The 24,005-nt window shown below is 51.4% G+C and overlaps 3 protein-coding genes across 3 annotated transcripts; all 3 read left to right on the top strand.

Annotated features, from left to right (window-relative positions):
• The first annotated feature begins 913 nt into the window (after positions 1-913).
• CCNG2 (cyclin G2) lies at positions 914-6,795 on the top strand. Its single transcript, XM_051769437.1, has 7 exons — positions 914-1,311; positions 2,241-2,378; positions 3,217-3,467; positions 3,611-3,689; positions 3,771-3,869; positions 4,661-4,866; positions 4,986-6,795. Exons 1-7 carry the CDS (start codon positions 1,201-1,203, stop codon positions 5,116-5,118), a joined length of 1,017 nt encoding a protein of 338 aa, XP_051625397.1. The 5' UTR covers positions 914-1,200; the 3' UTR covers positions 5,119-6,795.
• Positions 6,796-19,952: 13,157 nt separating this feature from the next.
• Positions 19,953-21,828, top strand: LOC127461547 (alveolar macrophage chemotactic factor-like). The gene is made up of 4 exons (XM_051769446.1): positions 19,953-20,040; positions 20,358-20,487; positions 21,018-21,101; positions 21,587-21,828. Exons 1-4 carry the CDS (start codon positions 19,953-19,955, stop codon positions 21,597-21,599), a joined length of 315 nt encoding a protein of 104 aa, XP_051625406.1. The 3' UTR covers positions 21,600-21,828.
• A 540-nt stretch (positions 21,829-22,368) lies between these two features.
• Positions 22,369-23,952, top strand: LOC127461546 (alveolar macrophage chemotactic factor-like). The gene is made up of 4 exons (XM_051769445.1): positions 22,369-23,014; positions 23,201-23,330; positions 23,492-23,575; positions 23,685-23,952. The coding sequence occupies exons 1-4, from the start codon at positions 22,951-22,953 to the stop codon at positions 23,707-23,709; spliced, it is 303 nt and encodes a 100-aa protein (XP_051625405.1). The 5' UTR covers positions 22,369-22,950; the 3' UTR covers positions 23,710-23,952.
• Positions 23,953-24,005: the final 53 nt, after the last annotated feature.

Genomic DNA, 24,005 nt, shown 5'->3' with positions numbered 1-24,005 from the left:
GCAGCCCCACAAATCCTCCAGACGATGGGGTTTTTGTTTTATCTGGTCAAGCTGCAGGCTGAGAAGGTCTTTGATGTAGCCTCTGACTTAGGGGCCGACCCACCGTCTCCTTCCTGACACACCGAGCCTTGGATTCACTCCACGGGATGGGAAGCTTGGAAGTGCACATCCCAAAAAACTCCGTCGCACCAGGCTGTACGTAAACCTGTCGATTTGAAGCAGGACGCGGAGGGGTTTTAAAATGCAGGCGGGTGTTTGGAAGCCTCAAGGAACAGCACGAGGAGGAGGGTCCCACAGAGACACACACTAAACCCGCGGTGGCTGAGCACTGGTCCTTACCCTGCATGGGGACGCGGGATAAGGCAGGACGGGCGGTGCGGGGGCAGAGGAGCGCTGTGGCACACGGTGCCCGCCGGGACCCGCCGCGGCCTGAGGGGGCGCGCGCGGGCCCCTCGCGGTTGCCGGGGCCCGGAGCTGTGGGCGAGGCAGAGGCAGAGCTGGCCCGACCAATCAGGAGAGACCCGGCCACGACCGGCGGCCAATCGGCGCCAGTAAACAACACGCCCCCCCCGCGGGGCGGGGCGGACCAATCAGGACGCGGGAGATTTGGGCGGTCTTTTCAAAACGGCCGTGGCGCCGCTCGCGGCCCTTTAAAGGCGCGATGCGGCCCTTCGACGTGTCCCTCCGCGCGGCCTCGCCGTCCATCCGGAGCGGCGCGGTGCCGCCCCGCTCCCCACCGAGCCGGAGCGCCGTCGGGCCGCCGCGCCTTTCTCGGACCTCCGGGCGTTCTCGGAGCGCCGCCGGGCCGCGCGGATGTGAGCGGACTACTTGTCTTCCGCGCGCCGCCTCACCAGTGGGAATCGCTCCGCGCGGGACAACAAAAGGCGTGGGCGGGGCCGCGGGGCCGCCATCTTGGAGTGGGGCCGGGGTGGGGGCTGCAGCAGCGGCGGCCGGGGGCGGTGTTGTGATGGTGCCGTGACGGTGCCGTGACTCCCCGCGGGAGTCCAGGCCGCCCTGCCTGGATGCGGGGCCAGCGGCCGAGCCCACCCCCGTCCGCGCGGTGACGGGAGCCGGGCTCGCCTCCCCCTCCCCGAGCGCTGAAGGGCCGCGGGGGGGGCCTGGCGCCCCCTCGTCCCCGGCCTGCGGGGCCCCTTTGTTTCCCAGGTGCGGAGGGGAAGGAGGAGGAGGAGGAAGGGGAAGATGGGCAGCGAGGCGCTGTGGCTTTTCAAACAGCTGAACCTCCACCTGGAGCTGGAGGGGCGGTTCCAGCCCCGCGAGAAGGGGCTCAGCCTCATCGAGGCCGCCGCCGAGGTGGGTGAGGAGGACCCGGGCCGCTGGGCTGGGAAGGGGGGTGGGGGCAGAAAATGCGTGGTTTTAAAGAAAATTCGAGGTAATAGTGGACGTGCGTTACCTGCGAAAAGTTAATTCTTTTCTCATGCACCGCTTGCCTTTTGTTTTAACTCTGCCTTAATTCGTAGGTGTTAGCGTTGCATTATCCGAGAGCTGCGACCTGCAGGGCAAGCAAAATATTTAGGCGTTTAGTATTTATTGTTTAGGTTTAGAGTGAGCACAGGAGCAAGCGGTTCTGTATTGTTTTCGTCAGGGGAGCCTCCTGCCACCGCAGGGAAGGTGGGATGTCAAGCGGCTTTTCATTAGCGAGGTCTGGGGAAACGAACCCAGAAGCGCTCAGCGCTTCGACGGCAAAATGTAAATTGACCGTAAACATCTCCACGTAAAAGACCAAAGTTCCTCGGAGTTCAGGGAGGGCTGCGTTCTATCGGGTGCCTGGGAGGGTTTTTTCTGGGGGGAAGGGCCCTAATGTTTAACAAAAACAGGTCCCTGAAACGAGGCTGCCTGTTTGTTGTGAAAGCAGAGCTGTTGTTCCTTAAATATTGACGCGCAGGCAGACAGCTGTGCGGTCATCTCTAAGGTCAGGAGCCACTGTGTATGCCTGCTCTTGGTAAATAAGTCTGAAATATGCCTTTACATAAGAATTGGAAATGTGGCTGTGCGGGGTGTTGTTCTGGTGAGACTCAGGATCTGGCTGTAACCTCTGTACCTTGGGTGTGATTGGTATCTCAAGTGTCTAAATTTTTTTTTAAAGTTGAGTGAAATAAAAGTATCTGAGGAAAAAAATTGCTTCTGTTTGATATAAATAAAAGATGATTTTGGGAGTGAGTGGTCCCGGTCACTGCTGCTGTTGCCACAGAATAATCGTGACTTTGTCTGTCTTGCCATAGAATGAAAACACTCTGTGTCCAAGACAAAGGAATGCCAAGGTGGAAGATCTTTGGAGCCTGACCAACTTCTTTGGATTTGCAACCGAAACGTTTGTTTTGGCTGTCAACATCCTGGACAGATTCTTGGCCCTTATGAAGGTACAAGTGTGGCCGTTGATTCATTCTGTGCTAGCAACAGATCTGGAGTCTCCTTTGGAAACCTGGAGCACAGTTCTTTTACCTCTAAAGACAAGTAGCAGGTTGATTTATTTCTCTAATAAGTCTGTAGCCTTTGCCATGTAGATGTTTAAGAAAGGAAGAATTAAGAAAAACAAACCTGTTTGTCTTCCAGACTGTCTCTGGGTACTGTGCGAAAGCTTAACTTAGCTCTGGAACTGATACCAAACGATAAATTTCCTGGTTGTTTTTATCGTGTTTGTGCTGGTTTAAGGCAGGAAATCTGAACCTAAAGCAGTTCCCTGTTATTAAATCAGCAGAAAAACTGAAGTTGCATCAGGTTTGTGGTCTGACTGTCCTTGAGGTGGCACAAAACGGGTGGGAGAGAAGAGCAGAGGCAGGAGCAAGTTGTGGAGGGATGGGGCTGCCTGGAACAGGCTCAGACTGGATCTGTGTGGGCTGTCAGTGAGGGAAGGTGAGCACTGCCGCTCGGGGAAGTGAGGAATTACAGCTCTCACTGCAGTGGATTTGTGTAGTGATGTGGAACAGCCCCAACAGAGGCTGCTCAGCTCTCCAGCTTCACTTCCTCTGCCCTGGCAGATCGACGCTGCTTGGTGGGCTCTGCCAGCTGGGTTGTGCTCCAGCTGCACTGCTGCAACTGGTTTAGGCTGGGGGCGGTGGAGGAGCTGGCTGACACCAGGTTTAGTTGAGATAAGCAAGTCCTTGGCTGCTGAACTGGGAATATTCCGGGCGCTGTTGCCGTGCAATCAGGGTGCTCGTGGGGAGGGAAGTACTCACAGTGCTCCCTGTACTTTTTCAGGTGAAGCCAAAGCACTTGTCTTGCATTGGAGTTTGCTGCATCCAGCTGGCCGCCCGTGTCGTGGAGGAGGAATGCAACATCCCCGCTGCTCCCGAGATCATCCGGATCAGCCAATGTAAATGCACTGTGTCCGACCTGAAACGGATGGAAAAGATCATTTCAGAAAAGTTGCACTTTGAATTTAAAGCTACTACTGCCTTAACCTTCTTGCACTTGTACCATACTATTGTACTCTGTCATACCTCAGAAAGGTGAGTGAGCCCTTTTGGCCCCCCTGGTTCCCTCCCAAAGGGTCACAGCGTTGGCTGTAGAGGAGGCAGCTCCTCAATTTTTTTACTTCCTGACAATGGAATGCTTGTTTATCCACATCCTTCTCCTCTTGGGTGTCTCACAGGAAAGAAGTATTGAATCTGGACAAGTTGGAAGCACAGCTGAAAGCTTGCAACTGCCGTCTGGTCTTCTCTAAAGCAAAAGTAAGTAGAAGTAGTTTTCTTTAACTTCTGGGTAGGGTTATGATTCTCTTTACATTGAGTGCTGTTTCCTTGTCCTTTTAGCCATCTGTCTTGGCCTTGTGCCTTCTCACTCTGGAAGTTCAGATGTTGAAATCTGTTGAGCTGCTGGAGATCCTCCTGCGTGTTCAGAAGCATTCAAAGGTAAATATTGTCAGTGGATTGTTTGTCCAGTTGCTGGGGCTGACACTTAGTGATGGAAGATGTTACATTTAAGGGACCCCTTAACTGGGTCCCTGGGTATGTTTTTAGAGGTTCGGTTTGGCATCAGCTGAAGGAAGCAATTAAAAAATGTATAAAATCAGGAGAACTGCTGAGCTGGTGCCCGTGCAGTGTACCCTTTAACAGGCAGCTGACTGAACTTGTGCGGCTCTGGCTGTGTGTTCTGGAGAAACTTCCAGTCTGTTCGTGGGACTGCTGGGCTGGTTATTCTTTTTTTTGCCTGAATAACTGGACCCAAGGAAACAGCATGGAGCTGTGTCAGGGGAGGTTTAGGATGGATATTAGGGAAAGGTTCTTCACCCAGAGGGTGGCCAGGTGTGAAAGACAGCAATTGTACAACCCCAGTTTCTTGAGGGGTGAAAGTAGTTCTTTAAAGGACAGTATTATTCCATTTTAAAAAGGAATTTTAAATTTTTTCATTCCATTTTAAAGTGGAATAACCTTTGTTTCATTTATCCTTGGGAAGTGATAATGAAAACGTTAACAACTTGACAGGCAAACTTGTCAACTCAGACTTGAACGTGGCCTTGTCTGGGAGGTGTGTAGGAGTTGGTGGGAGTTCACCTTCAAAAGCAACTTTGACGAAGGTATCACAGTCATGACTCACTTCTCTCTTGAGAGATGTTTTTTCCAGGGGGGTGAGATGGAGGGGTTATCTTTAGAGCCCGTGTGTAACAGACTAAATAAGTTCTTTGGGTTTTGTTTCTTTTCAGATAAGTGATGGTGACCTACTTTACTGGAGGGAGCTGGTCTCGAAATGCCTGGCAGACTATTCCTCCCCTGAGTGCTGCAAGCCTGACCACAAGAAGCTGGTTTGGATTGTTTCCAGACGAACAGCCCAGAACCTCCAGAACAGCTACTACAGCGTTCCCGAGTTGCCAACGATTCCGGAGGGGGGATGTTTCAACGGGAGCGAGAGGTCGGTAAAACTGCCACCACCTGGTTCATTTGTTGGGAATTCTCCTTTTCCTGTAGTGTTCATGGCAGCTCCCTGTCACTAGGCTTTGTTAAAATGACCTTTCCCACTGTTCCTTCCAGTGAAGACTCCTGTGAAGACATGAGCAGCGGAGAGGAAAGCCTGAGCACTTCTCCTCCCAGTGACCTGGAAGGCACCTTCTTCTTTGAACTCAAACCCAAACCCAAGTGGCAGACTCTCAGCTGTGGGTCTTAGCATTACATCTGGACTGTATTAGGTTGAGATCTCTAATGCACCATAGAGTCTTTTGGCAATAATAAATAAGGTGGTAATCTGTAAACTGTATTAAGGCAAAGACTTGCTGTGGTATATCAGTGCTTTGAATGCCTGCCTTGATTTTTCTTGTTGTTGTAATTTTAAGGAATTAAAAACAAAACACTTTCAGGTCCCCAGATCAGCAAAAAAAAAAAAGTTCTTGTATAGCTCTGTTGTCAGCAGCCATGAATGTAGCCCTGTACCTGGTGGTCCAAACCCCTCAGCAGCTCAACACCTGAGCTGATTTCAAGGTCTTGACTGAGAAGCATGGAGCAAGAGTGAGAGGCTTTCCTGGAATTTAAATGTGCTCCATGGGGACAGTCAAGCATGGGATTGGCCCAGGAGGAGCTGTGCAGTCCTTTTCCTGGGATGTTCTTGGGTTTCAGCATGACAAACACCCGGGCTTGGCTTGAATTCAGCTTTGACCCTGCTTTGAGCAGGAGGTTGGCCTGGAGCCCCTCTGGAGGGCAGCTCCACTCCCTGCTGCGGTGGGATTCGATCCAGCGGGCTGAGTAGGTTGTGTGGAATGGTGTGTGTACGTAGTGCCAGGCTGGAATGATTTACTCTCCAGTGGGCCAAACACAAACTGCTTTTCCTTTTCAGCAGGGTCTTGAGTTCTGTACTCCAAGTAGCAATTTTTTGAAGCTTGGCTTTTATTAACTTCAGGGATCCCTATTTCACACCAGGAGTGTGTGTGGTCAGCAGGAGTTTTCTAGTCAATCTAGTTTTCACTGAGACAGTACAAAGTGCGTGGCCAGGAGTAATTTCATGTTTCCTTTAATACTGTTTTTACCCTGAAATCCACATTGTATACTTCAATGTCTTTCAAATCCTAACATGTCAATCCATGCTATTAGCTTAGACTTCTTAACATGGTAAACCCTGCTAAGTCTACATTCCTTTGAATATTTAACCCCTGTAGTTGTTTTTCAGTATATTCATGTTATTGATTGAGTCATAATCAGACTTGTTTGCATGCTGATGTGAAGCAGTTAGTGCAGGAGAAGTTGGTATTATGCAGTAATATCAGGTAAATGTGATGGTGAAGTAGTTGATGTAACGGTTTTTCCTCTGAACTGTGTTATCAAAGCACAAATTGAAGTATGATGGTGTCTCTCCGTGGTGAGAACACGGCTATAGCAGATTAAACGAGCTCAGAATCACGGTGTGAGGTTGTGGTGGTGCCAAAGTAGAAATGAAGGAGCAAACAAGCTTAAAAGCTGTTCCGTAGGTGCAAGCGTTGCTTTAGGAAGGTAAGAGTGATGCTGTTCAAGTCCATAACTGTTATGTGATTTCAGTTTTCTAAAAACACACAGAAAAAAAAAAAGTTTACAAAAAATGTATATGAAAATGTAAATTAAAAAAATGTACAGAAAAAAAAATTTAAAATTAAAAAACCGAGCAGAAAATACTGTATTTTTTTACATTGTATGTAACTTTTTGTAGGTCTGTGGCATGTAGATAGTAATTTATTGTGTACTCTGTATGATACAAATACTGTACCTCTGAAGACTTCTTGCTGCAAGTCTCTGCTCCCTTCAGGAGTCCTTGGGTGAGGAACCTACTGAGTCTTGTTTCAGTTGAGAACAAAAATAAACCAAGTGCTGTATTTGTTAACTGCTGGGAGTGGTGGTCGGTCACTTTTTTTCCCCGCTGTACAGGGTGTTACGATCCTGCAGCTGGATTCCAGGAGTGCTGGTGAGCAGCTGGCAAAGAAAAGGGAGACACTGCAGTACCGGCTGGGAATCGCCTGTGCCAGGGGAGCCCGTCTGCCAAGGGAAATCCTGCCCCGGATGTTTCTTCATGGCCTTCATAGCTACTACTCTTATTTATTTTTTTTTTAAACACAGGAGCACACTACAGGAGTTCTCACTTCCCACGTGGAACAGGTGAGGGATGGACACTTGGCACGGGGAGCTGCGTGTGAAGGCCCCTTCTGGCTAATAAAGAACTCGCACGTACCGCTGGGAGCTGATCACAGAATGGAACTGTGCCTCCTGCCACTGCTTGCTCCCAAGTTTTCAGAGCACTGGTTGCTTGCTGTCTGGTGTTCTGGCTGCTTTGAACATGAAAGAGATGTTCAGCTTCCACTTCAAAGGTGCCCACTTGGGTCACCTCAGTGCAGCCTCGCTGGGGAGCCGGCAGGAACGTGTGTGTGGCGTAGGTGGGCTCGAGGAAGGTGGGAAGCCGTGGGCAATATCCCTGGGTTTACTCAGCTTGGGAGGTTACTGAAGCTCGAGGTGTGCCATTCAGCCCCTTTTAAGTTCGTCCTGGCTTGGAAGAGCGTTGTCAGGCTCACTTCTGTGGTGATAATTCAGGTTTCGTAATGTGGTTGGATAATTTAGGCTCCACTTTGATTTTGCCGGGTCAGGTGGCTGCGGATCCCTCCGAGGGGGTTTGCCTGGCTCCCTTCAAAGAACGGGAATTTTGGGGGTTGTTTTGCCTGTTTTTTAATGGCAGAGGAGTGCACGGCTTTAAATGCTGTTTGGGGCTTGCTGGTACCACGTGGTGGGGCTTGGAAGGCTTGCAGGCTCCAGGGTTGGAATACGTGCTCGTTTTCATAACTGAGGTGGGAGGGGGCTGAGAGGGAATGCTTGTGTGGGGAAGCCATCCCCTGGGACAGCTCCCAGCTGCATCCCGGTTTTCTGGGATGTGATTCCCTGTGCTCTCGAACCTACTGGAAGTGTAGTGCTGAAGGTTCACGTGGGTTTCTGCTCTCCTGTGGCTGGACTGGGCCACAAGGGATCAGTCGTGGAGCCATTTCTGTTCCCAGTGAGTTGTCATTCCATAATTAAGTAATGATAATGGCCTTTTAAACAGGGAGCTTGACTTCCCCACTGCTTGATGACATATAACAAGTGACACGGAGCAATAAACCATTCAGAATAAATCAGTCAGTGTGTTCAGACCCTGGTCCTTAACAGCTCCCCCTTTTCCTCTGATGGAATAAGAAGGATGTTCCTGTCAGAGCTTGGAGCACTCTGTGCTTGACTGTAGCGTGAAAGGCTGAAACACAGAGTAAAGGGAACAGCTGATCTGAACATCAGCGCTGCCTCACGATCTCGGGCCATTCCTGTGCTTGCACTAACAGGGGGATGAGTTATTCTTATGATCCCACGTGGCTGTCAGGCCTTTGAAGCCCAACAAAATGTGAGTCAGTAAATCCTCAGTGGACAATGAGAATTATTTATTTTAAAATGTGGTGCAGCTGTGGAGCGTCACACGTTACCCTGCTTCGTGGCCTGAACCCGTGTCTGCTTTTAGTAGTGCACCTACTAAAAGGAGAAAGTTGCCATAACAACTGAATGAAATCAATTAGAGTAATAAGCAATTAAAATCTCATCCTTAGTGTTGCATAAACATAGCATTTTGCTTATGAATTATTACTAATCTTGCCTCTAGACCTGTACGTTCTGGTTCTGATTTGCAATCTGAACCATTTTTGAATTAATGAAGCATTTAATTTCTCCTTCAAAGAGTGCTGGTGGGGTTTTCTTTGGCTGTAGCAAGTACATCTTCATCAGGGATGTGAGCACTATTAAACATCTAAATGAAGGAAACACTTGTGATGGGATTTCCAGAGCGCTTGGCTCTGGCTTCCTTCCCACCCAACAAAGTCAAGGATTAGTGTGTGGTGAGAAATTCTGTCCTGGGCCTAGAAAGGCAAATGCAACTCCTTCCTCTGTCACACGCTTCCTCCCTGACCTCCTGCATGTTCCTGAACCTCTGGCTTCCTTTGCTCCCCCTGGGCAGAACAAAGCCAGGAATAGCTCCTTGCTGAAGTTCTCGGTTGTCAAGGGTAAATCAGATGAACCCTTGTGGAAAGGTGGGATGTGCGAGGAACCAGGGCTTGCAGACTGATTTCTGTAGGAAGCAGCTGAAGGCTTGGCTGTTAAATAAACTCCTATTTACACTGTGCCGCCTGTGCTGATGTACATTTTAATCGGGGTTTATCTGAAAGGTTTTCAGTACTGCCACAGTTGTTGGAAGAGACTCGGTGTAATGGAGAATTTACCAACTCTCCTGCTGCTAAAAAAAAACACGTATTTAACGGGTTTTTCCCACAGTTGCCATGGAAGCCTGCCTTTGGAATGCCCCTGGGGTTCATCTCTTTAACAGAAGGTCCACCTGAAGTCACAGGGCTGGACTCTTTCTATATAGCTTTGAGTCCTCGGAGGGTTAAAGCCATGCTGGCTCTGGTCAGAAATCATTTTCTGCTTCACCGGGGTCAAAGCTTTTATGTTATTGCCTCCTTTAGATCCTTCCAGGCCCATCTCTCAGACTGTGCACCCTGTGGGGCCCTTCAGCCAGCGCTGGCCATTGCTCGATATTGTTGCTCTGTGATCAAGTTTATATCTCCTGGCATCACTTCTTGAGCTGGGAGCAGGGAGTGACTCAGATTTTAGTAAGCAAGAGTACGTGACAGTGCCCTGTCATCCCTCGAGGGATGTACAAGAGGCACATAAAAGGCTCTGTGGAATGCCTTGCTCCTCGGGGGTGTTCGGTCGGCAGCCCTGCAGGTCAAAGTCCTTTTTTGGGTAGCTGACATCAGCACACGCCTCTCTGTCCTTCCCCTTGCCCGTGCCTCAAACACAACCTCAGGAGGCAGAGGTGATCTAGGGAGGCAACTTGGATGCCAAACTGGAGCAGCACTTTTCCTGCTGTGTGCAGAGAGGGTGATTTTTCCATCTGCCTCTGCTTTCCGAAGGAGTCGGGGAGATTCATGAGCTCCGAAACTCAGGTCTTGTACATCCTTAGGGTGATCCCAGAGGGAAGACTTTGGATGTAAAAGATCTAATCAACACCTGAGTTTTGCTTGAGCAAGTTCTTATCTCTAGTAACAGGTTTTTGGAAACAAGAAGGCAAAGTTTTACTGTGGGCTAAAAGAGAATGAAGTCGGAATGCTCCTGAACTTCAGGAAGTCTGAAATTCAAATCCACACTTGGATCCTGGGCTAGTCTCCTGATTTCCATTTCAGAAGTGGAAATACCCTGCAGTAGATTGAGCCAGGAGTAAGTGGCCAGACCTTGTGTCTTAACAGCAAGTTGTGAGCAGACAGATAGAAAGAAGAATCACAAAGTGTAAGATGGAGAATCTCTGACCGTTTTATCTTTAACCACAAGCAATTTTAAAGCTCACTAATGATGCTGATTGTACGTGCAGGGAGGAGGATCCAGGCTGGGGCACAATTTCCAGGGAATGAGGGTTTAGGAGAACTCATTTCCCTGCCTCACCAAGGCCAGAGAAAAGAAGTCAGACTCTGTGGATATGATTTTCTCATTAAAGGCCTGAAAATAAATTCCAAACTCATTTGGAAAGGTATCTAAGTGTGCTGACTTATTCGAACCTCGTGATAGCATTTCCATGCCCTTCTGGGTAAGAACACAGGACAATTATTATCCCTGCAAGTGCTTTGAAACTCTCAAAATGCCTGAAGTGCCTTACAAAGATCACAGATATGCTATAAAATATAAAGGGGCTGTGGCTGTCTGTTATTTTTTAATGGAGGGGGATGATAGGTGTGGGTGGGAACGTAGAGAGGCAAGAGAAAGGTTAGAGGAAATTGGGTGTTTTTTTGTGTGGAATTCATGGGAATTGGCAGGGAAATGCTCTCATGTAGAGAAGAAATTGCAGGAAGACAGTCTATGTGGAGAGAAAGGGTTTTGTAGTGGACTGGATGGAAATCAGCCTCTTCCTGGGGTTCAGCTTCAGCAGCACCAGCAGAAAGGAAACCTCCACAGGTGGAAACAACCTGCAAACAAGGAGATCGGGGTGGGGGTAAGAAAAGAACCTCCCAGATGGATAAATCGGCCAGGACAGAGGTTTTCAAGTGCAGCCTGCAGGGTGCTCGAGGCTTGACAAGCCTCTACGTGCAGCCTGTCAGGGGATTGTTTTAAACCATTCACTGGGGTATTTATTGCACTGTGGACGAAGGATACGTGACCCGAGTCTGGCAGCCCCCTGTTGGAGAGGGAGCCTGTGAGCAGGGCTAATCCTGTAGGAGGGCTTTTCCTAGCAAGATCTTGCTACAGCTTCCTCTAGGTTTGAAGAAGGGCAGTTTGAATTTTTTCATCGCCTTCTGTTGGTTTTATTCAGTTTTCTGAACTCCTATTTCTGTTTCTCACTGCATCTGTCCCAAGTAACCTGCCACAAAGCAGCTGGAATAGTCAGAAACTACCCTGCATCCTCTTCATCATGGTTAGGGAAAAACAAGCTCAGCCCTGCATCTGTGTGGAAATAAGAACAAGCAGGAAAAGTCTGGCTGCAGAGCCCCTCCAGCCCTCAGGGCTGTGTAAAATGGGTCACTGGAAGTGTGTAAGCAGAATGAAAGGAGAGAGGAGAGCCTGTTAATCCTGGATTTTTTGGCTCCTTGGGCACAAATTTAATGTTAAGCTACTTTCTGACTTGAGGGATTGGCACGTGCTAAAAAGCTTTGCTGCAAAGTGGGGAGAGAGCAGCAGGACACGAATGACAGGGAACTCCTGTGCCTGTGCAAGCAGCAGTGATTTGGTGATTTTACTAAGACATGGCAGAAGCCTTTAGGAAAGGACTCAGAGGGTAAAATGTCATTAATTTCTCTTCTTCCCATCTCCCCCTGCTGCCCATCACGAGGCAGCTGAAGGAAGGTACCCAAACAAGCTGGCCCCTCACTCGGCCTTCCCAGGTGGGAATGCTTTACAGGGAATTGGGTATTTCCTAGATGAGCCCAGGTGTAGAGACTCCCTTGCAGCTTCCTGCTCATGGTAGCAGAGCCAGTGCCACGTCTCTCAGCAGACTGTGAAGCTCAGTTTGGCTGCAGAGGTGACAGAGCTCTCGCTTCACTGCTCCTCCAGCAGTCAGACTCCCATATGTAAGTACACAAAGCTTTTCCAGTTGTTTTACTAGTAGTTTATGCTGGTGGCTCCTATTGAACTGGAACAGGAACTTGTTTGCTCACAGGAATATGCCTTGTCCTCACCTTCTTTCAGATGCAAGTAGAGGTCTCTGCACAGTGGGGAGCCTTTCTCTTGTTTAGGTGTTGTCATAATACCTGGTGTCAGTGCAACTTGTCTTGGAAGCAGTTGAGTTGAAATTTACTCCTTGTTAGAGAGTTCTGTGCCAACACAGCACTTTTCTAAGTGGTTGAAAAGATGGTCTTGAGAGAAGAGCCTGTTTTCTCTAATGGAGTTGAAATGGGGAGAGCAGCTGTTACCCTGTCGTGGACCTGCAGCAACAGCCTTTTGGGTTGCTTGTGCCTTGTTTCTTCTGGGTTGTTCTTTTTGGGGAGATGGGTATGATTTTGCTTGTTTGTGCTTTCTGGAGAGAGGAGTATGATTATGTTTACCTGACCAGTCTTGTCGTGTTGAAAGTAGAGGAATAAGGAGAGAATGAGTGCAGGAAGGAGCAGAGTCAGGACTCTACTTTTTCCACACAAAGCTTTCCCATCGTGTCTTTCAACCAGCCTGTCTTCCTCAGTGAAAACACTGTTTACAGAACACAGGTTTGGGGTTAGGACAGTGTTTTTACTTCTATTTTAAATACTTGTAAGTTGAAGTTGGTGGCTCCCCCATCCCTGGGAGTGTCCAAGGCCAGCTTGGATGGGGCTTGGAGCAACCTGGTCTATTGGAAGGTGTCCCTGCCCATGGCAGGGGGTGGGACTGGATGAGCTTTAAGGTCCCTTACCAACCCAAACCATTCTGTGATTCAGCGTGCAAATGGCTGCTGTGGGGCTTCTGTTGTGACCCTGAAATGCAGGAACTTACTGTGTGTGGTTACGTGCGCCTCCAAAGAAGGCTTTTTCTGTAGGTGTGGTAGAAACGTGGGCTCCCTGCCCGCGGGTTAGTCTGGGGTTAGGCAGGATGGTGACTAACCTTAGGAGAGGCTGGGGAGGGAGGGGGTGAGTGTGCTGCTGTTTATGCAAACACCCTGATAGCTCGAGCAATTCAGAAAATAGCTCAGAAACTGAGGAAATATCAGCTGGGTAGGGCAAATAGCTGCGGCATTACCTGTGAGGAGGCGGGAGGTGACACAGAGGGGTGACTGGACTTGGGACACAGCTGCCTCACCTTGGAGCTGTGTGAGAGATGGGATAGGGACTGTGTGACCTCCTGCACATCATCAGATATCCTGAGGCATCAGAGGCAGGATGCAGCAGCTTTCCTCTCCTTACCTGAAGCAGGGCAGGCACAATCCTGGGGCCAATACAGTCGGAGTAGCAAAAATACTTTGATGGCATTTAGCACTGTGACCTTTAAACACTTCCACAGGCTGATTCAACAGCACAGAAAACACTGTGGGTGAGGCAGGGCTTGATGAAAATGTGCTGTGAATCACGTTCTTGTGTTGCTGTCGGTCTCTCAGTCCCATGCATGCGAGTTTGGGGCAGATAAACATTGTTTCCTTCAGCATGACAAAGCAAACTGGGGAGGGTCCCTTGCAGTTGCCTCCCAACGCTGGGTGAGTGTTGAAGCAGTGGGGTGGACTTAAAGCATTAGTTTGTGTTGGCTGATATTTCCCAAGTATTGAAAATCCCAGTTTCTGAAGATGTTTGGCACGGAAGTGCATTTTATCCACGCTCCCTGCAAAGCTGGGGAGTAGCTCTCTGGGGAGCAGCTGAATGCCCTCCAGTCCCATGGGGTGGCTTTCCCAGTATCGCTCCCCTCCAGCTGGAATGATAACCAGCTGTACCAGACAGGAAAAGCCAGGCTCGGACATAACCAGCCTGTCTGACAGTTATATCAGTCCCCAGGGCTGGATGCTTCCTGGGGAACAGTTTGCCCAAACCCTGGGGAAAATGCTGCCCCATTCCACAGCCTTTCCCTCCTTCACCTTCCCTCTCTGGAATTGTGACACTGCAGGCTGTCCCTGAGTTGCCTTTCAGCAAATAAGCATCCAACGGTGTCCTGGGGGAAGCATCTCTATGGGATGCAAAACTCCCTTACAAGCAGAAACCCAGGAGAAACTAGGGAAGATGTTTGCCTTGAGCTCCCTTAAACTTGGATCCCACCACGGCTCCTCTTTGGGATTCAAGAGACCCCAAATGTGTGCTCTCCCAGGAACACTGTGAGATCACAGGAGTGATGGAGGCAGGCAGCCTGCTCCCCAGTTCTCCAGCTGCTCCCAGAGGGAAGCCCCAGCCGTTTTGTTTCCCGACTGGCATGCTGGCTTCCAGTGACACTAACAGCTTCCAGCTGCTTCCAGGTGTGCAGCTTGAACAGTAAGGCTCCTGTCTCAGCTTAAGATTACTTAACCTCCCAGCTTTCTAGCTGGGAATAGAGCCAGGGGACACATGCTAAAAAGGCATTGCATCTTCATGCCTCTGGCAATCTCTGGAGTTGGAAAAACGGGCGTGGTGCTGGCTTCATCCAGTCCCCCAGCCGTGCAGGAGAAAGAAGGCATCTCCCTCTCCTCCTCATTTTTCAGGGTGATCTGTGTGGCATCTTCCTCCATCCTCCCTCAGATGAAGGTCCCTTTACATTGCTGCAGGGTCTGCAGGGTCTAACCTGCATTTCTAGATTTCCAGGATGCCTCTGTGCCTCTCCCCACCCAAAAACCTCCCCTGAACTCTGCTTTGCTGCAGAACATCAAGACGAGCCAGTTCTGCTGCTGCTCTTGCCTGGGAATTGAGCAAAGAGCACCAACCTGTGCGTTTTGGGAGAGGAGGAAGCCCTACTTTCATCTCATCTCCTGCCTTCCCTTCCCTTTCCTTCCCCAGGTCTGAGTTTCCCCTGTTCATTCCCACCCCAACACTCAGCCACTTGGTCCTTCTTGGCTGCATCCCATCTCCACGGCCGTTCCTTGGGCACCCCACTCTTTGTGCACTCTGGCACAAAGCCGTGAGCAGAAATGACAGGCTGGGGGAAAAACTCGAAGCTGGTGGTTCAGAAATACTTCTGGAAGCCCCCTTTTCAGGGAACCCACCACCACCACCTTTGTGATGAGAGCAGGCACATGTAACACCTGCAAGGATTTAACTTTTTTTCTGTGCACTGACTCACCGCGGATTGTGATCCTTTACCGACCAACTGGACACTTGGGCAGATCCCGGGCCGTCTGGAAGTCTCCCTTCCCGCCCCGTTTTCCCTTGCTCGGCTGCCGTCAGCAACGCTGGTGTCTGCTGCTCTCTAGTGGCCTGCGCTCCGAGCTGCACTCGCTGGGTCAACTTTCGTGTTGCTCACCCCTGAAAAATCAGTCTGTTAGGTAAAAAAGGCTTCCCCCCCCTTTTCCATTTCAGTGGATTACCAGCGGTGGGGAGCTTCGGGTGTGGGATGGAAAACTTTTCTCGCACGACAAAACCTCAAGCCAGGAGATGCTCTAGTGAGTGTCTGTGAGGGGCTGGCAGGGTGGGGGTATGGAAGGGAGGGGAGATGCCTGAAATGCTGCAGGGACATTCTGAATCCAGCCCCTGGCTGTGCCCTGCGGCAGATTTGACTCTAATTTAGGCCTTATTAGTTTCCAGGGCGTGCGTCGTGAGCGACAAGCGAGATAAAAGCTGAGGAAAGATCAAAGCAGATTTCATGGGTTTTATGGCTTTGTGCTTCTTGGTTTCACTTTCCCGTGAAGCCTTTCTTCTCTCTCTGAGCGCTGCCCTTTCATCTCCCTCCCCATTTCCACCCGGCAGGCCAGAGCTTGCCGACCTTCCATCATGAAGCACGACTTGTGTGCTTGACCCGCCTTCCTTTCATACCCCCCAAACGTGAACTGGGTTATTTCAGCCCAAGACAGCTCCTTTCAGTATCAATTCCTGCTGAGACTTCTGTCCTTAGCAGAAGCTGGGCTCAGGTTTCTCTGTCTCCTTTGAGAGCATCTCCGGGCACAAGGCTCTGGTGTCCAAAGTGCTGATTCAAGGGGTGCTGGGTTCAAGAGGAAAGCTTGAGAAGGGGCTTTCCAAGGGGTGGGAGGGCTGCTCATTTCCCCAGAAGACATTAGTATTGCAGCTTCCTTCTCAGTGTAGACCTGGATTTCCCCTCCTTACCATGCGCACTTCTACTCGCTGCTGGAGAACAGTCGCTCTTGGCTTGAGGCTTTTCTAAGTACAGCTACTCCTGTGGTGGCTTGTGGGTGAAATGTGGGGAAAGCATCTTCCCCGAGGGAAAAACAAGTGGGGAGGCACCTGGCAAAAAGAGGATAAGGAAAGGCCTTGAAGCATTAAGTGGACATGAGCGAAAAAAATGACTCTGGGTTATTCTGCAAGCCAAGTAATGTGGAGACAGCTTAATTATGGGCTCAACTAAAGTGGAAACCACTAATAACTGGAAAAACAGAAAATGTTTAACCAAACTTGTAGCTGCATTTATCAAGATGTCAGACTCCAAGGAGAAGGGGAGGAAACTGCCGTAACACTCCTGGGAGATTGGTGCTAGGACTTTTGGGAAATGTTTGGGAAGGTTGGGAAGGTTGCCCAAATAGGATATGATTTGGCTCCAGAAATCAGAACATGCCTTCAGGAGGCTGCTCCCTCTGGAGCGTGGAGGGGAGATGAACCTGCGGGCCATCCTTGTTGTATTTGTGGCACTTTGGGTATCTCTTTGGTCCTTGTCATGCACCAAGAGGTCTGACTGTGAAAGCTCATGTGACTTCTTCCATATCCTGGTAGTCCCAGAGTCTAATTCCTTTTTCTAGTCACGGGCTTGCTGCATCCTCTTGGTATTCCAGGGAAAGGTGCTTTTGGGGGTTGTTGGGGGTGGCAACTTCCCATCTTGTGAAGCAAGATCTAGCTGGAGGAGTTTGCAGGAGTGTGTTAAGCCATTGTGAGTAGACCTGGATGGCTTCTTGACTACCCTGAGAAGGAAGTGCTAAAAGCCGGAACCCTTCCTCCCGGCTGCTGGAGACGCAGAGAACTCCAGGTTGAAGTGGCTCTGACTGTGCAGAGAGAGCAGCAAGACCCTGTCAACAGGCACTGCTGGCTTACAGTGTCCACTGGCTCCCTCCTGTCGCAGCCCGACTCCGTGTCCCTCATCATCCCGTTGCTCCCATGGCAAGGGGTTGAGCCGTCGCTGTCACCGCGATGCAAATCTCCAACGGCGCCCGGGCGCTCCGCGGCACCTGCGGCGTCTAGACCGGTTCCTGCGCCCACATGCAAATGTGTGGGAAGGGAACCAGGGCTCACGGCCTCGGTGGCACTTTCTGGGAAAGCCCTCGGGTCTCCCTCCTGCCTCGCCTCATCCGTGCCAGGCGGCGTGGTGCTTTCGGCTCTCCCGGTGTGCCCCGGAGGGATAACGCCGCTCCTCGGCTCGGCCTTTCGGATTGACTCGGGTCAGAAACAGAGCGAGAGCTCGGCAGGGCTGTGGGGCGCCGGGGTGCTCCCCACGGTGCTTTTCTAGTGCAAGTTGGCACAGCAGTCCGGGGCTTTTCTCCTGGGCTCGCTCGGTGCCATTTGCATCTCTGGAGTGGGTGGCCGGGATGTCCCAAAAACTGCCCCTGCTCCAGGGCTGACGTGCTGCTCAGCACCTACTGCGGCTGTCCCTGCCGCGGAAAGCTGCTCCACACAGGTCCTATGGCTCGGGATTGACTGGGGAGGCAGGAATGTCACATTCGCAGTTCTCAAAATTGTCCTTAGTTCCTCTGGTTCCTGCTCGGAGCCTTTCTCCTTCTGCCTCATCCCGTCTCTTTCAAAAGCTCCCTCGTACCGTATTCCCCGTGTTTGGCCCTCAAGCACACCAAACGGTTTTAAAAATGCCCGTAGCAGGTTTCTCACCTGCTTGCAGAGGTGTCACTGCTCTGCTGTCACCAAAAATGAGCCCAAACTGAGATTTTTGTCCCCACGCTGCATCCCCAGCAAGTCTGTTCACCTTGGCTTGAAGACAGTAAGTGACAGTAAGCTCTACAGGTCGCTCAACCAACCTAATTTTGGACTGATTTCGTTAGGTTTTGGCTTATTCTGGTGCTCTCACACTGAGGCTGAAATAGGTGTGGGTTTCAGGTTTCGGTAGGAGGCATCTTTATCTCTGAAGCAGGTACAGGACCACAAACCGCAGCAGTGAAGATTCACTGCGGTTGGGGTTTTTGGGGGGGAAATTTAAAACACAAAAACCCCATAGTTTGTTGGGTTTTTTTTCTCCTGCAAGGAGCCCTGGGTGAAGGGAGGAGCGGGCTGAAAAATTTCGACTGTGATTTAGGTGCTGGGGGAAGGATTCAGGAGGTGTAAAAAATTTGATAAAAAATGACTGAAATAAAAGTCTTGCCTGCAAAGGCGCAGCTGCTGCAGAAAACAGAGAAGCTGTGAGGATGTTTTGTACATGTTTCAGTTGGTTCTGGCCTGGATGAGGCCACAGATCGATATGTGAGGGCCCCTCTTCCGAATTCCTGGCGTCTAGGAAGCGGTTAACTTAAATATAGCGGCAGGTCAGATCCTCACCCCCCCTCTCCCTTTTCAAAACTCCCACTGGTGCGCAGGAACATGGGGCACCGCAGCGACTGTGGCTTTTCCTTCCTGACAGAACACCACAGTGCCCCTCAACTGCCCGTTAGTCATCCATCAGGACCAGTGGGCTGATTCAGAAACCCTGGCGTGGCAGCCAAGTCCTCCTTTCTCGCCGCCTCCACGTTGATTCCGCCTTTCCTGCCTAGAAAGATTTGGAGAGGCCTTTTGTGCTTCCGTAGCAGTTTGTGTAGGTGACTGGTCATCTCTCCCGGTGAATCGCTGCCTTCCCCACCATTTTTTTTTCCGAGAGAACCCTTACACAACCTAACAAAACCAGTCCTAGGTTGGGCTTCTAATAACTCTCTGCAAGGAAATTTAAATCTGAAAGGACTGATCAAAAAGCAGTTTTTAAGGCCATGTCCTTTTTTACTGCTGTGACAGCAAGGTGCTTGTTCCTTCTGTAGGACTTGGGGAATAGCCCATGGAAATTTTCCCTGGCCTCTCCATGACCCTGGTGTACAGGGAGTTAAACTCAATCGTCTCTTTTTGACCTTGATCTCTTGAACAAGGTCTTCACAAGACTTTGGGACTTAGAGGAAAAACCAGGTTTTCAGAGACGGATGAGTAGCTTGAGTGGAAGACTCTTCTTTTTTTTTTTTTTTTTTTAATGTACCATTTTGTTACTATATAAAATGCTGATGCAATTTGAAAGCTCCAAATTACAACATTATCACACAAACCACATCGCTGTTCTTGTGCCCTCTTCCTTCCTCCTCGCCTGTCCCCCTTCCCCTTTGGCTTCCTGGCTGGTGACTTTGCAGACTTTATTCAGGGCAGCCCCTGTCCCATTGACATCCACGGACATGGGATGCTGCTGTGGCCACCCTGGGTGTGTTACTAGTCCAGCCAAGCATGAGATCTGAAGGGTCTGAGTAGAAACAGAGCAGAGATCTTGGTTATTTTTCCACGGCGAGGTGTTTTTGCTGATGAAAGAGGCAGCAAAAATAGCGTGGGGGAAATACAGCCCTAAGAAAGAAATATGTAAATGTCTGAGTGCATTAAACCCCCTCTGCTCAACCAGGGCTGGCGCTCTGGTTTTATGCTGGGCTTTTTTGTGTGGTTGAGGGGTAAATGCTCAAGGGAGCGAAGGGTGATATGAGCACAGACCCAACAGAAACAGGGTGTGGGGAATCCAAATCTGTGCCTCGTCCCAGTGGCAGGTCTCGATCAATAATATTGTCAATTCAGCCCCCGAGGCGGCTGTGGGAGCAGCCGAGAAATGATGTCACCCCTCTCCATGCTCTGCTGGCTGGCTGTTGACTGCTCAAGTGTGAATCTTGTGCCTGAGTCGGCGTGTGACCCTCCCCAATAAATAGGGGTGTTTGTGCAACCGGCTCCTCAGAGCGTCCCCGGGGCCGATCCTGCCGCGAGGATGCGAGTGCTGGCTGGGACAGGGATGGGAGTCCCCGTGCTCCCCTGGCTGCTGCTGCTGCTGGTCATGTCCCACTCAGCCCATGCAGGTGAGCTCCGGGTGGCTTTGCTGTCAGCCCCCTGCTGTGGGTGGGCATCACCTGCATCCAGGGACTGGAGGAGACTGGGATCTTCCTGCCTGTTTAGCTGAGGGGTAAAAGTGTGGCCGTCCTTTGCCAGGGTCTGGTTCAGCTTTCAGGAGCTGTGTGGGAGCAGGGAACTGAGGCAGAGGCACAGCTTCTTACTGTGGTCCCTGCAGTGCTGTCGGTGAAAACATGGAAAGGGAAACTTCCTTTGACTCTCGGAGCTGCTGCATCTCTAACAGCGCGGTTTGTGTCTGTAAATTGCCCCCTTCTCTCTCTCTCAGCCATCCTGGAGGTGAACGGGAACCTGAGCTGTAGGTGTGCCAAGACAACCTCGGACTACATCAGTCCCAAGAAATATGAGAGCATTGAGATAAGGCCCGTGGGCAGCACCTGCAGGCGCACGGAGATCATGTAAGTGCTGTGCTTCTGCCGCCATCCTGCTTCCGTGCTGCCTTGCTGGAAACCTCTCCAAAACTGCTGCTGGCTTCTCCCTGAGAAATATGAGGTGTGGAAATGCACCCCAGGCCACCTGCTACAGGACCCAAAGGAATGTTTCCAGCCAGGGAAAGTGTGATTTCCTCATGCTGGTGCTTAGCAGGGAGCGTGCTGGAGAGGGGGTTGTTTGCAGCTTGGAGGGAGCACACCTTTAAATGCTGGGCCATAACTAATTTTCCCAGAATTCCTTAACTGCTCAGCATTGATACATTTGTAAACCTCCAGAAAAAAACTGTGTTTGAACCATGCTCTGGTCTTCAAGTCTTTGCTCCACACGGCAATGTGTTGCATTTTCCTTGTTCCTAGCCATCCCGTGGCTTCCTCTGTCTCTGGCTGCTTTCCCTGGCACTGTGAGCAAAAGCTGACTCTTGCCTATCAGCTCTGGCTGCTCGAATCCCTGCCTTTGGAGGGGACAGGAATGCTCAGGAGCTCTCCTTGCATTTCAGAATTAAATTAAGAGCTGCAGGGAAGGTGTGTGTGAACCCCGAAGCCCCTTGGGTAAAGAAGCTGCTGAAGCGTATCGCTAGCACGTGAGTTGGTCTGGTGGAAACCCCTTTGGCTCAGGTGGCCTTGGGCAGCATTCCAGCACATCTGCACTCCTGAGAAGTGCTTGTGGATCTGGGGGGCTCTTGGGGGGCTGCTGGTGGCCAAGGCACTCGCTCCCAAGGCAGTGAGAGGCAACTCTTTGCTGTGCAAGTTCCACAAGACCCAGGGTCATGCTCTCCCTGGCTTATATGCACAGTGCTGCATCTCCAAAAACATTTTAGAGGGGAAAAAAAAAGGTGGGGAGCAATGGCAGGAGCAGGGTTGGCTCATTGCAGGTGTAGTAGTGCATCAGTGCTGGGCTGGGAAACCGCCCCACTCTGTGCCCGTGCCGGGTTTGTGGCTGTCCCAGTGAGTGATTCCCACCCTGGGGAAATGGCAGTGACTTCCTTTGCTTGGGGCAGGAGCTTCCTCCCCCCAGGACCCGCTTTTCTCGGCATTCACCCATTTCTCCTCCTTCTGCTTTTCGCAGGAAGAAAAAATAAGTTTCCTGCTAAGGAAGTTGATGCCCAGAGCCCCGAGACGGGCTGGTGGACGATGCCCGGGTGTGCAGACCTGGCTACTCCTCACTTTGCCCTCGCTTCCCCCCCTCCTGAAACACTGGCAGTGCCTGTAGGGAGGGTGGCTCACTGCTGGCCCCAGCCCCACGGTGGGTTTGTGGGGGTGTTTCCCCCTGCATTTGGTCCCTGGATCGGTGTGAACCTGAATCCTTCATTTATTTACTTGCCCGTGGACTGCAAAGCCGTTCTCTGTGAGGGGCTGCTCCTGCTTCTTTAGGAATGACTTTGTGACTCTTTCTGTGCGAAGTGCTCAGCGACAGAGTGTGTGTCTGGGGTTTGTGTGGCACAGCATGGCGTGTCCTGTCCCGAGAGCTCAAGTCCAATAAAATTCAGGATTTTTTCCTGCTGTTGTATTTCCCTGGATCTCCTAGCTTTGAAGTAATATAGGACAGTTTGGGTTGGAAGGCATCTTAAAGCTCATCTCGTTCCATCCCCCTGCCATGGGCAGGGACACCTTCCACTATCCCAGTTTGCTCCAAGCCCCATCCAACCTGGCCTTGGACACTTCCAGGGATGGGGCAGCCACAGCTTCTCTGGGCAACCTGTGCCAGGGCCTCCCCACCCTCACAGGGAAGACCTTCTTCCCAAAATCCCATCTAACCCTGCCCTCTGCCAGTGTAAAGCTATTCCCCCTGGTTGAGGGTCCTTCCTATCCTAACCTGTTGTTTCCCTGAGTCCTGATTGGAGGCCACGATGTTCCTGGCAGGGAGCTGGATCCAGCCAATGCATCCCACATCCGAGTGCTGGTGTTTGCGATGGGGCTGAGGTCTGCAGGCGGCTGTAAGGCTTTAAAAATCAATCCAGGCCGAAAGGGAATGGGTGTGAGGTCACGTGGCAGAGTTCTGAGGGAAAAGACCAAAAGCAAATGTCACCAGAGCTCTGCTGGTCTGCGCCTTGTGGGGGGACAATGTGGCTGTAGGAGAAAATAGTAATATCAGGACAGATATTACTGTAATAATAGTAATGCAGGACAGAGAAACCTCTGGGCTCGTGGGGCTGTGCGGGCCAAGAACAAACTTGGGGGAAACAACTGATCTCTTCACAAGACCCGGCATTCTAGGAAGGGGAAAACGGAGCCAGTTTCGGGAAGCCTGGGCCCCTGCCAAGCCCCGAGCCGCGTTTGACCGGCAGCGCTCACTGCAAGCTCAGCGAGCTCAGTCAGCACAGAGCGGGACGGGAGAAAACCACCCCGACCCCGGGGCCGCCCGTGCCGCCTCACTTCTCCTATTTTCCGGCTCAAATAGGGGGATGCTGCCGGTGCCGGGGTGGGGCCGGCATGGCTGCGTGGGCGGCCCTGCTGCTGGGGGTGCTGCTGGCGACCCACCGCCCCGGGGACGCAGGTGAGGCTCCCCTCGGGCGGGCTTGGGGGGCACATGAGGTTTTCGGGGGTGTTATCCTGCCGCCTCCAGGCTTTAAAGCGGGTGATCCCGGTGAGATGTGGGGGCACACGCATTGCACAGGAAGGGTTTTGGGGACGGCAGTGGGATTTTGGGTGATGGGTGAGCCGCGGCTGCGTGTCCCTCCAGCTCTCCTGGAAGCCAATGGCAACCTGAGCTGCCGCTGCCGCAAAACCACCAGAGCCTTCATCCCTCCGGCGAAATACGACAGCATCGAGGTCCGGCCCGTGGGGAGCAGCTGCCGGCGCCTCGAGGTGGTGTAAGTGTGTGCCGGGGGTTATGAGCCTCCCACTCCCCCCACATTCCCTGAATTACTTCAGTGTCATGCTTATTTTTATGAGGGGGGGGGTTTCGGCGGCTCAAAACCCCTCCACTGCAGGAGGGGGAAGTGACGGTGCTGAAAGCCTGTGTGTTTTCTAGGATTAAGCTGAAATCCCTGGAGAAGGTCTGCGTGGATCCTGATACCCCTTGGGTGAAGAAACTCTTGCAGGACCTCCCTCACCTGTAAGACCTCCCCTCCGCTCCCCCTGAGCACACAGGGCTCCTGGCAGGACCACGGGCATCCCGTGGGGACCTGTCTTCACACGTTCCTCCCCTCTTCTGCTTTTGGCAGGAGGAAGAAAGAGCGTCCCCGCTGAGGAAGCTGCCGCCGGAGGGACGGCCAGATGTGCTGGGCCCAGAACTGCCTCCCCTCCCCATCCTGCTGCCACTTTACCCCAGTCCTGGGGGAAGCGTCCTCCCGCCTGATCCCCTGAGACCCTTTTCCCTTGGCATTTTATTCCTTTAAACCCTTGACCATGCCAGTCCCTGCCTCCCTCCCCTCCCACCCCACGGCCATGCGCTGGTGTCCTTTTTGAGCACAAGCCAACAGGTCCAATAAAGGTGGCAGCCCGAGGTTACCGTCCCTTGCATCCCTTCCTGTGGCATTCTGGGG

Source organism: Manacus candei, unplaced genomic scaffold (assembly GCF_025592945.1).
Source record: "Manacus candei isolate 608988 ecotype Guabito, Panama unplaced genomic scaffold, ASM2559294v1 h1tg000107l, whole genome shotgun sequence".
NCBI classification, from domain to species: Eukaryota; Metazoa; Chordata; class Aves; order Passeriformes; family Pipridae; genus Manacus; species Manacus candei.
The sequence above is the reverse complement of the archived record's forward strand: the minus strand, read 5'-3'. Positions and strand labels throughout refer to the sequence as shown.